General features: G+C 34.3%; 1 protein-coding gene across 1 annotated transcript in view; it reads left to right on the forward strand.

Annotated features, from left to right (window-relative positions):
• BMP5 (bone morphogenetic protein 5) overlaps window positions 1-15612 on the forward strand; it is a 123980-nt gene that overhangs the window by 92461 nt on the left and 15907 nt on the right. The window contains exon 4 of the mRNA XM_012780792.3: window positions 8361-8555. Within this exon, the coding sequence (XP_012636246.1) occupies window positions 8361-8555 (195 nt within the window). The remainder of the gene's footprint in view (window positions 1-8360; window positions 8556-15612) is intronic.

Raw genomic sequence — 15612 nt, forward strand, 5'->3', positions numbered from 1 at the left:
ACTCTTGGGTACCAGTTATGTTTATATGTGGAAGTATTCTTCATATGATTTTTCTCCAAAGTGACACAACTGATAGAAATATGAAAGTTGTACTTGTACTATGGGATCAGCTGTTGCTGTTGACCCAGCAACTACATGAAAAGAAAACACTTTTTGGAAATAAGCTGTTATTTTGCATTTAAATGGCTCAGAAGGATGCCTGTGCTCTGGGGACCACCAAAGGAATCATGAGAGTGTGAGATTTCACCTTGTGACTGGTCCCTTAATGTAGGGCAGGCCAGTTTGGCTTCTTGCCATAGCCAGAGACGTTGAGAAAGTGGTGAAGAAAAGTTCTCCTTCTTTTCACTCAGAAAAATGCTTTGTGATTCATCCTACCCATGTGTAGGAAAGAAGTAAGCTCCAAATGCCATAACTTCACATTTAAAAATTTAGTTTTTATTTACGATTGACATATAGTAATTGTACATATTTATGTGGTACAATGTAGAGTTTCAATGCATGTATACAGAGTGTAATGATCAAATCGGGGTAATTATCATACTCATCACTTTAAACATTTATCATTTCTTTGTCATGACAACATTCAAAATCTGTTTCTACAGTAGTAGCCCCTTATTATGGCATATTCCATTAAGTATCTCAGTATCAGTCCTCCATTATATATTTTAAAAAATATCTTTTACTTTTTTTAGTTTATTAGGTATCAAATAATATATATTTCCATAATATATATTCCATATATATATTTCCATGTTGATAGTACTAGACTATTCCAAAGATCCTGGAATTAGCCAATGATCATTTTGTAGGTTCATGTACAAATTGAAAGGGAAGATTAAATATTTAATGAACTATATAGTATTTTGTATGGTAAAAAATGTTTTGAATAGCATATTAGCTGGTTAAAAATAAAGTCTATTTTAGAGACTCATAAGTTCCCCAAGTTGCTGCCCTTAGTGCATTTCAAAGACTATTTTCATCACTAGATGCAGGGTATGAAATTAAATTAATTTCACTTCTATGAAACAAACTAAAATGAGTTTGAGTTTTAAACACTTTTCTTAATTGATGTCATAATACATAGAAAGAATTTATAAACTTTTTGGTCAATTTCTGCTGAAACTCTGCTTCACTGTAGTTTTATTTAAATCCCCCATGCTTTTAAAGGAAAGGATTCTGTGTGTGCGTGTACTTTTCTTATTTTTTTAAAAAAGTCACATAATAACTGGAAAAAGACTAAAAATAATTCACCCTCCCCATGGTTTTGTGAAAAGATTGTTTCTACTTGCTTAAAATAAATGAGGACTATAAGACCAACTGCTAACCAATCTTTTGGGGGCATGTGACAGATGATGTCTGTAAAGTTCATAGGACCTCAGGGGAAAGGTTCTATATATAAAGACAAGAACTATTAAAATGTAAGTGCTTTTGCAAAGGTAAACTACAATTCCTGTCATGAGAATTCATGTTTTTACCAGCTGAAAATCGGGCTCAGGTAAAAAGTATTTGTTGGGCTTGAGATAGTGAACCCCCTCATTTCACACTGATGGCCCGTGGAAGGAGACTACTCATTTTCCATCACCTCAATCTGCCCCACGCAGTAAAGCATTCGAGCATCCTGGACTGCTTCTACAGCTAGGCACAGACCTCTGACCCTGCTCCTTCTCAGCCTCTCTGTCCCCAGACCTTCCTTCCTGGGCCCTCATGAGATCAAAGGTTCTCAAGAGTTTGTGCTTTTTTTCCCCTTCTAGACTTTGAGTCATCATGCCAGTGTTTCTGACCAAATATGCCCATTTCCTTTGCTAATTCCCGCCACTTTCTCAAGCTATAGGGCATGACAGTCTCTTTTGCAAAATATTTAAAAAGATCAACTCTTTTTAAATTTTCTTTCCCCTTTAAACTTCTCCCTCCCTCATATACCTTAACATACAGGAAAATGGATTTCTCCTATTACAATTAATACATGATCGGGAATTTTAAACACATTTCTTACACGCAGAAAATTTTCAACTCATGGTTCCTATCAGTATGTCAGGATACTGTTACCAGTGGCTTTTCCTGGATTTCATTTCTCCAATGTGTCTTTTTTTCCTTTATGTAGCAGCCACAGAACCCTATGCTTGTTTGCACATATGATTACATTTTCCCCTTCTTTTGTTTTTGACACACTATTAATATTTAACATATAATTATAAATATATTTGATATGATGCAAAGTGGTTATTTTAAAATTACTTTTAAATGTCAATGTAAAGAAGGAACCAGAAAAGTCCAGCAAATACATTACATGATAAGCCTCATTTATTAATCAGATCTCCAGAATTACTATGAAGAATCATTCAAAAATCTTACCCTGTACTTTGTAGTTCAAAAAACATTTTTTTTTACGCACTAATTAAGCGTGAATTTCCAGGAGCACTGACATAGTTTTAAATCTCAGCTTTGCCTTGTTTTCATTTGAGTTTATAAGGCAATGTAAACTATTTCATAAGAAAAAGAAAGTTTTAATTAGGAATGCTAAATTCTGTTTGTGATATTTCAAATCTGTGTACTGATATCTGGCAACAGTTCTGCGCTTTTACAAGAAAGCTAAAAACTATGCAAATTTTTCATGAAAGTGTAACAAAGTAGGAATTCGTAGCTAGGTTGCAATATCCTTAATTTAAAGTTACAACGACTTAAAATATATATGGAATTTAAGTAAACAAGATTGTATCTTCTCCATATTCCTTAAAATCTGATATAAAAATGATTTAGTCTATATGCTGGGTAGAGAATTCTGGATATTTTACATCATCTATTTTTGAAAAGGGTAAAATTTCAGTTTGATTTAGAGTTATAGAACCCATAATTTAAGAGTACCAGAATCAAATTTAAACACAGGTTGAAAATAAGTGAAGATCAGATAGATATGCAAATGAGAAACAATGTACTGATTGGTCCACTATGAAATAAATAGTCCATAAAGGATGCCACAAGAGTCTTTTTTGAAATGAAGAAAAGATAATTTGTGCACGAGTTCCATCACCGGTGTTTTGGGTTAAGCAATCAATTACTATGGGTTTAGAGGAGGAAAAAAACAAACCAGAATTTATGCTAACATCTCAAAGTGATATCAACGTTTAGATTGATATATCCTCAAATGAATGTTTTTCAAACTGTACCCCAGAAAGAAACTAAATGATCATGTTTGGAACCACTTATCCCTATAACATCAACATGTCTCTAAAGAGCTGTTTTAAGTCAGAATCTCCTTTAATAACTTTGTTTTAAAAGAAATAAACATTTTGAAAGTCACATTTTCCATAAGGAGTGGTCTGAAATACAAAACCAGGGAGTTTGGGATGGATCTCTGGTTTGCCAACTTATCTTTTCTCTATGACTATAAATTTGAAATAGTCTCACTTGTGTTCTTAAGCAAATGTGACTGCAATATCCTGACCTCAGTACTTATAAGAAGTCATATGGGTCAAAGTGGCAGACCTGGAAGTCTTGAATCTTCAGCCTCAATTACAACAAAATTTAGTATTAATAGATCGGACACCCTCACATACTTTTTTCTTGACTCCTGTATGAAGAGAATAATCATTTCTTTAGAAGATATCAGCCCAACTCTATTTTTATTCACTCTTTAGTAAATAAGACTCTGAAACAATATATTAATATTTGCTTCTCAAATTGTTTATTTTACCTTGGTACCTGTACAATAATTTTGAGGCAAAAACAAGATGGCCAAGGTATACGTAGCTCTAAAATAACTTTTCATGTGCAAAGATTTAATTTTTGTAAATACAAAAAGAAAATATCTATACTAATACCAAACTCTGGACTCCTATAATTGTTGCCATTACCCCTTTCATTTCATAACCCAAGCATTCCATGATAGGCAAATCTGGAATAATTGGACACAAACAATATTTCTTTGAGTCTAGCTGCCACCAGTGAGATCACTGGAATGCTGTCACATCCTTCAAAGAACATTTCCACTCCATGCTCTGCTGTCTCGTCCCTCCCATTTCTGTGGGAGAACTTAAGTGTGTTTAAGCTTGAACGGCTCCCAGCAATCATGTTGTTCACCTCCTGTTGTCATCCCACCCAATTAGCAGATCATATCCCTACCTTCTTTCCAGTGTTGACACCAAGTCTTGGATATCATACAAGAACATTTTTTCTCTTGCTTTTAGAACAACCTCATCTCATCACCAGCACTTGCTTTGGTACGGTTGTTGGTGCACATTGAAACTCCCAATGCCATGAGATTGCTGCTTAGCTCACCTTTAAGGTGAAGCCAGTTCTGATGCTGGTACAGGAGATAAGTTTGAAGCTCGTTCTGTGGCTGCCATCCCAACCCACTGTGGAACTGCTCTGAAGCCACTGCTCTGATGTAGAGAAAATCTTTGTCCACCATTTGTGTAACCTTCTGTTAATCAAGTTCCAAAGTAGTGTTACCTTGTCCTCTCAGTATTTTACAGACTTTGGGTAAAAGGAGTGTATTAGATTTTCTCTGAATTTCCTTTGTTTCTAGGAGATAGACATGCATCCATTGGAGCTATGCCAGATGTAACTCTGAGTTATACACTCAAAAATCACTGCTTCCCCCTGGAACACTGCTCTGAGTCTATGCTTTAGGGACTTATCTTTTCCTTAAGATTACTTTTTGCCCATGAAATTGGCCAATCCTCAACTGTCATTCAAATACAAGCCTGGTGAGTTAAACCTACCAATGTTCTAGCTATGCCTAGATGTGTCTGAATCCTAAGGTGACTAAGCTTATGCTCAAGCTGGTATCCTTCCCATCCTTTATTATATTGCTCTTTTCATTATCCCCACCAATTTTCATTTTCATTGTTTAGTCAATGTTTAATCTTTACATATATATGTAAAATATGACATAATATGTTTATATTATATTTACATATAACAAAAATAAACATATTTATTATATGTCATATAATCATTATTTATTAATTATTATATTATATTATATATTAATTATTAATACATTTATATACATTAATACATTATATATTAATTATTAATACATTTATTATATTGGTAATATAATTACTAATGAGTAATTATTATTTAATATTTTTATTATATAATAAATATATTATATATAAGCTAGAGACTACTCAAAATAAGGATCAGCTTTGAAAAGTAAATCCATGATAATACACACACCCCCTATGGTCTTCTGAAATCAAAATGCTTTAGGTAGGCCTCTTCATATATTTGCAGGACCTAAAATATACTGCATTTAATAATGAAATTCAAATTTATTATGTTCAAATACATTTTATAAAAGATTCACTATTTTTAATACAGGCAATAAAGTTCCTATCAGCACTTCTAACAAAAACAGCTGCTCAGCCATTCAATAGGTTTAGTCAACATAATCAATGTAGGTATATCGTACCTGAAGAAGTAGTTCAAATAGTTAATGCTTCCATGGCGTAGCTCAAGACCAAGGGTAACTGAGCAAGCATTAACTTATGGAATCTTAATAGTCACCTCATTGCTGAAGTAAAAAGGAAACCAAGAGGAAACTTAATAATATTAAAAGTTATTTTAAAGGGAGTTCACATTGGTTTGAAGGGTACTTTGCTTCACACACAATATCCACCTTTGTAAAACCCAAGAAACCGGTATTTGTAACATACACATATCTTTACAGTTTTCAGAACATAAATCTTTAGAGCAGCATTATTTCTCCACAGATAAAAATTAAAATATTGAAAGTCTTTGGAATAATAATAAAAGCAACACTCTTGCATACCAATGGAAACTTGGAACTTTGTGTTAAGTGCTTATTTAACTATAAAGGGGTCAGTGTGTGTTGTAATGAATAGAAAACTGATTTTATTGTATTGCATTTGTGAACATCTTGCAGCAACCTATTTCAGTATTAGAAAGATCATATGTTAAAAATGATTTCTGCAGTCATCAATGTATTCAAGTAAAAATGTAGTTCCTGTTAAATTAACACTTCATTAAAATATCAAAATAAAAACTTTGACAAATACTTTTTATGTTGCACTCCAAGACAGAAAAAAAAAAATTTAAAAATTTGAAGAACAGATTGCCAGTTATTCTATTCTATAACAGTTAAGTTTCTCAGTTCTTTTTTTTTTTTTCTTTTGCTGAGCTCTCTGTCACTGGAAACATCTTAAACCAATTTCAAGTGCTACACCTGAATAAACATGTTGTAAAAGTGTTTATGTATTGAAGTGGGTCAGTTCAAGGTATGGTATTTGGCTGGAACTTCTAATTTCTCTTTTTACAGCAAAAGGGCTGCCAGAAGGAGGAAGTCTGAGCTGAATTAATACATTTGTTACAGTGGAAGTAGAATGGAAACTGCTCTGACCACAAATCAAACTGCCTCTTTCATTTATGCCAGTGATAGAGTTTTTCTAAGAAATATAGACTCTGGCATAGAGCCACCGAAAGTTTGCATTTAAAAGAGAAACCTATATGTTTATTTGTTTGAGGTTTACTGCTTTGATTTTATTTGTAAGTCCTTTCTCTGGTAGGACTGAGTGCAGTGGCATTTGTAAGGCAGATGGCCTTTAATACTTGTAGGAATTGGACAATTTTCCCAGTATGTTGTAGGACAATTGTGGAGATACCTATGCTGTCTGGATTGGTGCAGACTTTTTTTTTTTTTTTTAACCAATACCTCCACATTTATTTAAAGGACCTCTGTGTCCTTCTCAACAGCTGCACAACCTCACACGACACAGTCTCATTTTCTGACGGTAGAAGGTCTCTGCACAATACAAGTATACACAAAAGTTTTTTTTTGCTGCCAAAATAAATTTTGTTAAGAGCAAGGGTTTATTTGCTAAAATGCCATTGATGCTGTTTCAGGGACTTATTTTCCTTTCCTTTCTTCTAAGGTGGGTCAGGTCTTATAATGGACTGAGGTTGCTCCACAGTCTTTACTGAATAAATATTTTAAGAAAACATGCACATCTCTCATGGGGTAAGCCAGAGTCAATCACGCACATATTTCAAACCACATTATATATTACTCTGAAAAGACCAGTAACATCTGTATCTAGCGTAGAAACTTTGTATAAGTTTTGAGTAATTCTCAATTCAATTGACAACTTCAGGTTGAACAGTTCATCTTCTTTGAGTGATTTTTCAAGGAACCAGATATCAGTTTTCAGATATCGATAGTTTTCTTTTTCATATGTATGAATTATATATACATAATTTTTAGTGATTAGTTTAAATTAAAAGAACCTAATGAAAGTAAATTATAAAAAAAAGGAGACTAACAATAACCTAACTCCTAAGGCATTTGTGGAATCAATTTAAATAATGCATGAAGATCATTTAGAAAAATGCCTAGCAGATACAAAGCAAGTACTCCAAACATACACGACATGTTTATAGTAAGTATTATCATTACTATCCCCATGGGAGTGGTAGTTCATCAACATCGACTTCTATTCTATAGGGAATCTTGACTTCTAACTCATTCCTGTACAGGTCCTGGTTGTAGCCCTCTTCTCTGACACGCGATCACATCAGTAGGCTCAGAAAGTTCTGAGATGCAGGGTAGTTAGTTTAGAGGCAAATGTGAGTCTCAAATCTCCAATCTCTTGGATTTTTTTCCACCGTTCTGAGAGTCTCTAGACTTGGTTCATCTCTTCTGAAATCCTTTCAGTAAACATTCAGGTGTGTCAAAACTTAGAGGGGAAGGGTTTCTGAGATGTCTATGTTTACTTCATATTGAGAATTAACTGGGGCTTAACACAAACACCCATCCCCAGGCAGGGTTTGCAGAATGATCTGTGAAGAACTTGAAGTAGAGTACAGCTTTGTAAAGTTTGCTGGGCACTGGCCTGAGGTAAAGTGGGAGGAGGCTATCAGCACTAATTAACACTTGAAAGGCTTAAAATAGGCTGGAGAAAGTAGAAACATTCTGCTACGCATTTAGCTTTTATCACTTAGGGGAAAATTATAGTGCATTTAGTGCAGAAGAGCCCGGTAGTTGGTAGTTAATATTTTTAAAATGGTTATTGAATGTGGACATTTCCAGGCTGATGAGTAGTGAGACCTTTCCATTTATAAGTATTCCTGACTTCAGGGTCTGAGAAGCTATCAGTGAGTGAAAGCAATTGGAGGGTAGTCTGTGGTGGAAGGATGATGTAAAAGAAAAAAACCACGCAGAGATAATTTTCTGTAATAGTAAACTTCAATGTTTATAAGCATCTCGACCTGGAAAGAAAACATTCTGATAATGTTTTCAAACTTTTCTGTTTTTCAAAATATCCGCAGAATTCATTTGCGTCCAGTAAACGTTTGTTTCTTGTGCATAAACCAAGAGCTTGTGCGTTCTGTTCTAGGACGCAGTATCAACGTCAAATCCGCCGGTCTTGTGGGACGACATGGGCCTCAATCAAAACAACCTTTCATGGTGGCCTTCTTCAAGGCAAGCGAGGTACTTCTTCGATCCGTGAGAGCAGCCAACAAACGGAAAAATCAAAACCGCAATAAATCCAGCTCTCATCAGGACTCCTCTAGAATGTCCAGTGTTGGAGGTAAGATAAAACCCGGGCAGCAGTTGTGCACAAGAGAGTTATGGGGTCGTATGTTGCAAATCAAGTAGCCCCAATAAATTTACTCTCTGTATATACCTTCCCATGGCATATTAAATCTTCCAGTGATGTTTCTCGCATCCCAGAATGTTTCATCAGTGAATCACTCGGTAATTCATTTTACAATAAGTATGACTTGCCTTCATATGTTGAAAGATTCAGTTCAAATTAAAAGCAAGCTGGCAGTAATAAAATTATGAAATGGCTAGATCAACAAAGTCCAGCCAAAACTGAACTATACAACTTGCTGAGCTAACTTCCCAAGGGCCTCTCAGAGATGGATGGTCAACCAGGTAAATTCAGCATAAAATTCCTTTCTTTAGTACTTAAATCCATACATGTGAATTTTGCACCTCAATTTTTTTTTCTGAAAATATGAACAGGACAGATAGTATGATAATTAAGGTAACATTTATATTTTCATTATTACTTGGAAGGCTATTATCTAGAAAATTTGCTTTAGGTATATGTCTACACAATGTGTATGTAAAATCTTTCAACAAAACATTACAAATGCCCAATTGATACCAAAGTACTTGCAGTTTCATCTGTTAGTTGATAGAGAGATCAAAATTGCAATTGATCAGAAAGCTTCTAAGTGCAAAGACCCTAAATAACTTAATTATATTGTTTATACCAAGAAGTACCTTGTTTAGTCCAGGCTGCAAACAGGTAAGTGTTCTTAGATGAAAATAATAGCTATTTTAGTCTAGGAAATTATTTCTTACCTGTAAAATGTAGATTTGAGGAGAGAAATTTATCCTGGAACATCCCAATTAGGTACAATTGCTTGTTTATTTGTAAAATATGTATTCTGTACTAATGGCCGCCATATGCATAGTACTCTGCCAGGCACGATGGATGGATGAGCTGGTGCACAAAAGAGACAACGGTTCCCATATATTTCAGTATTTCAGCAAATTAGAACTCTAATTTCTCACAGCCTTAGCCATTATTTCTATACTCTTCATTTTTTCCAGGTTATTTAAAAATGACAGATCATACAGCAGCTACTTATTACTCAAGCATGCATGAGTGTTTAGATAAGAAGTAGATGATTATAAATCAAACAAAAGACATATAATTCTGTTTTTTGTTTGAGGCTCTCAACAAAAATATTAAGTGGAATTCATTGAAGCCCTTCTAAAGTGTAAGCACCAGGAGAAACAGGTTAGAAAGAAGCCCTTTGGCTGTATCTAGCAACAGAAGCAGAAGGGAAGACCCCTATACAGAATTTCATTCTACTGAATTAAATGCTACTTACAAAGTGATGTTTTAAAATAATTTTCCAACAAAGAAATTGAATCACCTTTTTCACTTCAAAGTAAAACATGGTATCCGTGCCTTATTACAAAGCTATTTTGTAAAGATCTTCACAAGATATTTAGTTTGGCAAAAAGTTGTAATTACTTAATATGAAAGATGGAGAAAAATAACTTTCTAAGACCTTTTCTTGCTTGTAAATACTAGCCTGTCAAAGTTGTATATTTTTCTTTTCATGTAGAATGGTTCTAAATTTGGTTGAAATGTTTTTAATTTAATGTAGCAGACTGAATTAAGAAGAAGGTTTGCTAAACCTTGAATAAAATAGTAAATAATTTTTGAGGAAATTACAAAGGGAAAAAGCATAAGTCACATATTTATTATTAGAGCTCATAATGATTCTGGCAGAGGCGTTCCAGTGACTGAAGTCATCAAAGTCCTTTTCCCTATTGGTTAACTCTATTTATCTTCTCTTCCTGACCACAAGTAACAAATGTACTTCTATAACCAGAGATGAATAAAACACATGGAGCAGAAATCACGTAACTTTTCACCAGTTTCCTAGCACCGTTTAGAGTATAAAATTATTCTAATACAGAACAATATTTTCTTTTTAAAAGTTTGTCATTGGCAACCGTTTCTGTGAAATCTGTGGTAGATGGTTTTGGAGTGTGTTCATATTTTGATAATAAGAAGAAAGAAAGTAGCTGGTTTGTGTCTATGAGACTTAACCTTTCAATAGGTAGTAATCAGGCCGACTGGGAACAGCCTCACAGGATTTGGCCTAAAAGACAGGGTTTTAAGGAAAGGGAATGCTAATATAAACAGAAAATTTGATACTTAGGAGACTTGAAATGCCAGTGAAATTTTAAAATTATCCAAATATAAATAACAAATGCTATACTAGTACCAGGCTTTTACTATAAAGCACTGTGAAAAAGCTCCATGGATAAGGAGGGGCCGATTGTGGCTGGGGTTAGGGAGGAGAGTTGCACTAGATGTTTGCCTGATTGATTTTTTTTTTCTTTGCAAAGCATATCATCAGATGTTGAAAGTCTCAATTTGTGCAGGAGAATTGAAAACCATGCCATTTTTGCTATCTTTGCCCTATTTCTCTCCTATTTCAAAGATTCCTACCTTCTGACTTCCCATTTTTCTTTTTTTTTTTCTTCTATGTTCCTGTGGAAGAGCCTAGAATAGTGTCTAGCACAGAAAAAGAGCCCCTAAAATACTTGTTGAATAAATTAATGTGTTGACTGCATAGGAAAAACTAACTTCCTCTTTCAGGTAAATATACAACTATTACTCCCAGGTTTCCTGCAGAAATTGCCTCTCCTTGTTTCTCTTCAAATCTTTGGCCAGAAGGTTGAGAAGGCACATTGTGGGACATATTAAATATTTCCTGTTTTGTGTTAAGGCAGCAAATGGATGCTTCTTTGACTTTAGGTATGGAAAGAAAGGAAATGGAGGCAATAGCTAAATTTTAAGCTAGCCACTCTTTAAGATATGAAGGCATTAGGTTGATAAGATTTTTTAAAAAACCTATAGGATATGATGCTATTCTAAAGACCATATCAGTCCTAAAACGAATAGAGTACAGTTATACCTTGTTTTATTGCAGTTTGCTTTATTGTATTTTATACAGATATTGTGTTTTTGACAAATTGAAGGTTTATGACAACCTTGAGTTCCAGCAAATCTCTTGGCACCATTTTTCCAACAGCATGTGCTTACTTTGTTTCTGTATCACATTTTGGTAATTCTCACAATATTTTAATTCTTTTTTGTTATTATATCTGTTATGGTGATGTATGATCAGTGATTTTTGATCTTACTATTGTAATTGATGTGTGATGCCACAAAACACACCCATATAAAATGACAAACTTAATCAATAAATGTTGCGTGTGTTCTGACTGTTCCACCAACCTACCAGCTGTTAGGACTATTACTCCACCTATCTCTCCCTTTTCACATCTCCTTATTCCCTGAGATACAACAATATTGAAATGAGGCACCTAATAACCCTACAATGGCCTCTAAGTGTTCAAGTGAAAGGAAGAGTCACAGGTCTTGCACTTTAAATCCAAAGCTAGAAATGATTAAGCTCAGTGAGGGAGGCATGTCAAAAGCCAAGATAGGCTAAAATCTGAGCCTCTTGTCCCAAATGGTTAGCCGAGTTGTGAATGCAAAGGAAAAGTTCTTGAAGGAAATTAAAAGTGCTACTCCAGTCAATACACAGGATAAGAAAATAAAACAGCTTTATTGCTGATATGGAGAAAGTTTAAGTGATCTGGATAGAAGATCAAACTAGCCACAACATTCCCTTAAGCCAAAGCCTAATCCAGAGCAAGGTCCTAACAATCTTCAATTCTGTGAAGAATGAGAAAGGTGAAGAAGCTGTCAGAAAAAGATCTGAAGCTAGCAGAGGTTGGTTCATGAGACTTAAAGAAAGAAGCCATCTCCGTAACATAAAAGTGCAAGGTGAAGCAGTAAATGCTGATGTACTGTCTGCAGAAAGTTATCCAGAAGATCTAGGTAAGATAATTGATGCAATTGCCTGCACTAAACAACAGATTCTCAATGTAGACAAAAAAGCCTTCTGTTGGAAGAAGCTGCCATCTAGGACTTTCATAACTAGAAAGAAGTCAATGCTTGACTTCAAAGCTTCAAAGCTTCAAAGCTTCAAAGAACAGACCAACTCTCTCGTTGGGGGCTGATGCACCTGATGACTTAAAGTTGAAGCCAATACTCATTTACAATACTGAAAATTCTAGGGCCCTTAAGAATTATGCTAAATCTATACTGCCTGTGAGACATAAATCAAACAAAAAAGAGTCCGGATGACAGCATATCTGTTTACAACATGGTTTACTAAATATTTTAAGCCCACTGTTGAGACTTTCTGCTCAGAAAAAAAAATTTCTTTAAAAATATTACTGCTCATTGACAATGCACCTGGTCATACAAGAGTTCTGATCAAGATATACAAGGAGATTAATGTTGTTTTCACACTTCCTAGCACAACATCCATTCTGCAGCCCACGGATCAAGGATTGATTTTGAGTTTCAAGTTTTATTACTTAAAAAAAACTTATTTTGTTAGATTATAATTACCATAGCCAGTGACTGCCCTCATGGATCTAGGCAAAGTAAATTTAAAACTTTCTGGAAAGGATTCACCATTCTAGATACCATTAAGAACATTTGTGATTTATGGGAGAAGGTCAAAATATGAACATTAGCAGGAGCTTGGAAAAGGTTGATTCTAACCCTTATGGATGACTTTGAGGTGTTCAAGACTTCAGTGTAGAATGTAACTACAGATGTGGTAGAAATAACAAGAGAACTAGAATTAGAAGGGGAGCCTGAAGATGTGACTGGATTGCTATAATCTCTTGATAAAACTTTAATGAATGAGAAATTGCTTCTTATGGATGAGCAGAGAACATGGTTTCTTGATACAGAAACTAATCCTGCTGAAGATACTGTGAACATTGTTGAAATGCAATAAAGGATTTAGAATATTATATAAACTTAGCTGAGAAAGTAGTGGCAGGGTTTTTGAGAGGATTGACTCCAATTTTAAAAGAAGTTCTACACAAGGTAAAATGCTATCAGACAGCATCACACGGTACAGAGGAATCTTTCATCAAAGGAAGAGGCAATCAGTGCTGCAAATTTTATTGTAGTTTTCTTTTAAGAAATTGCCACAGCCACCCCTACCTTCAGCAACCACCATCCTAACAAGTCAGCAGCCATCAACACTAAGGCAAGGCCCCCAACAGCAAAAAGATTACAACTTGCTGAAGATTCAGATGATTATTATCATTGTTTAGCAATAAAGCATTTTTTAAACTAAGATATGTGCATTGTTTTTTAGATATAATGCTATTGAACAGTAATAGATGATGGTATAGTGTAAACATAATTTTATATGCACTGGGAAACAAAAACGATGTTTTTTCTGTGTTATTGCAAAATTCACTTTATTGTGTTGGTCTGAAACTCAACTTGAAATATCTCTGAAATAAATAGCTCTGAGGTATGCCTGTATTAAGAACCTGGAAGAACCAACAGGGCAAGTGACAAGTCCTGGCTTATTACAGAACTGCTAAAATAGATTGCTATTTCATGCTAAATACTAAAGATCTTCCAAAGTGGATCCCGTGATGGCCCTGCCTAAAAAGATAGTGATTCCTTGGGGCAAATCTTTCATATACCAGTGCTTCTTATGATGTGGTTAGCTCCAAGTAAACTCACTGAAAGTTGAAAATATCATAAATTGAAATGTATTTACTACACCTAACCCACTGAACATCATAGCTTCCTCTAGCCTACCTTAAACGTACTCTGAACACTTACATTAGCTTACAGTTAGGCAAAAATATCTAACCCAAATCCTATTTTATAATAAAGTTTTGAATATGTCATGTAATTTATTGAATACTACACTGAAAGTGAAAAACAGAATGATTGTATGGGTACTCAAAGTATGGTTTCTACAGAATGCTTTCACACCACTGTAAAGTTGAAAAATCTTACGTCAAAGCATCATTAAGTCTGGGACCAGCTGTATTTACTAAAATTGAAACATTCTGTGCTTATTCTCAACTTTGATAAGTACTATCTCTTGCCTAATAGATACAATGTAAATTCCTGCCTCTTGGAACAACATTCATCAAAACAAGAACACAATTGGATTTATGTATTTAGAATGCTTTATGTTATATAATTAATATACATTTTTGGTTATTGTTTAAAAATAATAAAATCATAAACAAAGCTAAAGTTTTTCCTTGTTCACCTGATTCTTCCATGATAGATTACCCTGTTACACTGATATCAACATAGTACAAACATTTTCCTTCATATATACTTCTCTTCTGAGAGAATATATTTTTGTTCTATGCTGTTTATTACATGAAGGATATATTTTACATATTTTAAAAATAATGTTTAGGCCAGCTTTCAAATAGAATGACCTCATTCTTTGCAACTGTTGCAACATATTTGATCAAACCAGCATCAGTTTATTTAATTATGTCACTCCAAAAAAGACATTTTCCTTGTTTCCAAATGGGGACTCTCAAAATAAATGCTGTGCTGAAAATTGTGCAATGTTGCACATGTAAGACCACCTTTAATCCACATGATTTCTGTAGTAATTAGCACTGAATTCTGGTATCTGTTTCCTGAATGATGCATAATTTGGAAACTCCTTCTAAAACAATTATTTTGATGCATATATAATTTGTGGTTAGCTATATCTATCTATCTGTATATTTATGTACCTTTCATCTATCTATCATTTAATACTGGCTCTACTGCCTACTAGTTGCATAATCTTGGACAAGATGTTACTTCTGTCTGCCTCTCTTTCCTCATGTGTAAAGTGGGAATGCTAATAATACCTGCCTCACAGAGTAGGATTATGTGAGTTGTGTGGATTAAATGAGTTATTGTGTCTAAAGAACTAAGAACACTGGTTCCTGGCAAATGCTCTTCAATGTCATTACCATTGTCATTGTCATTTTTAAAATGACTTCATATTTAGTTTTGTTTTTCAGACCTGGTACATAAAGAGTTCAGACATCAGAAAATGCTAGAAATTCTCTCACAAGTACTCATAGCTATGATCACTTGAGATTTCTTGGCTTTTGAGACTTTGGAAGGAAGAGGAATATTAGGGTCTTTAATGTAATTTGGCTAATCTATTTGAGCAATTAAGTACATA

Source organism: Microcebus murinus, chromosome 5, assembly GCF_040939455.1.
Source record: "Microcebus murinus isolate Inina chromosome 5, M.murinus_Inina_mat1.0, whole genome shotgun sequence".
Classification (NCBI taxonomy): domain Eukaryota; kingdom Metazoa; phylum Chordata; class Mammalia; order Primates; family Cheirogaleidae; genus Microcebus; species Microcebus murinus.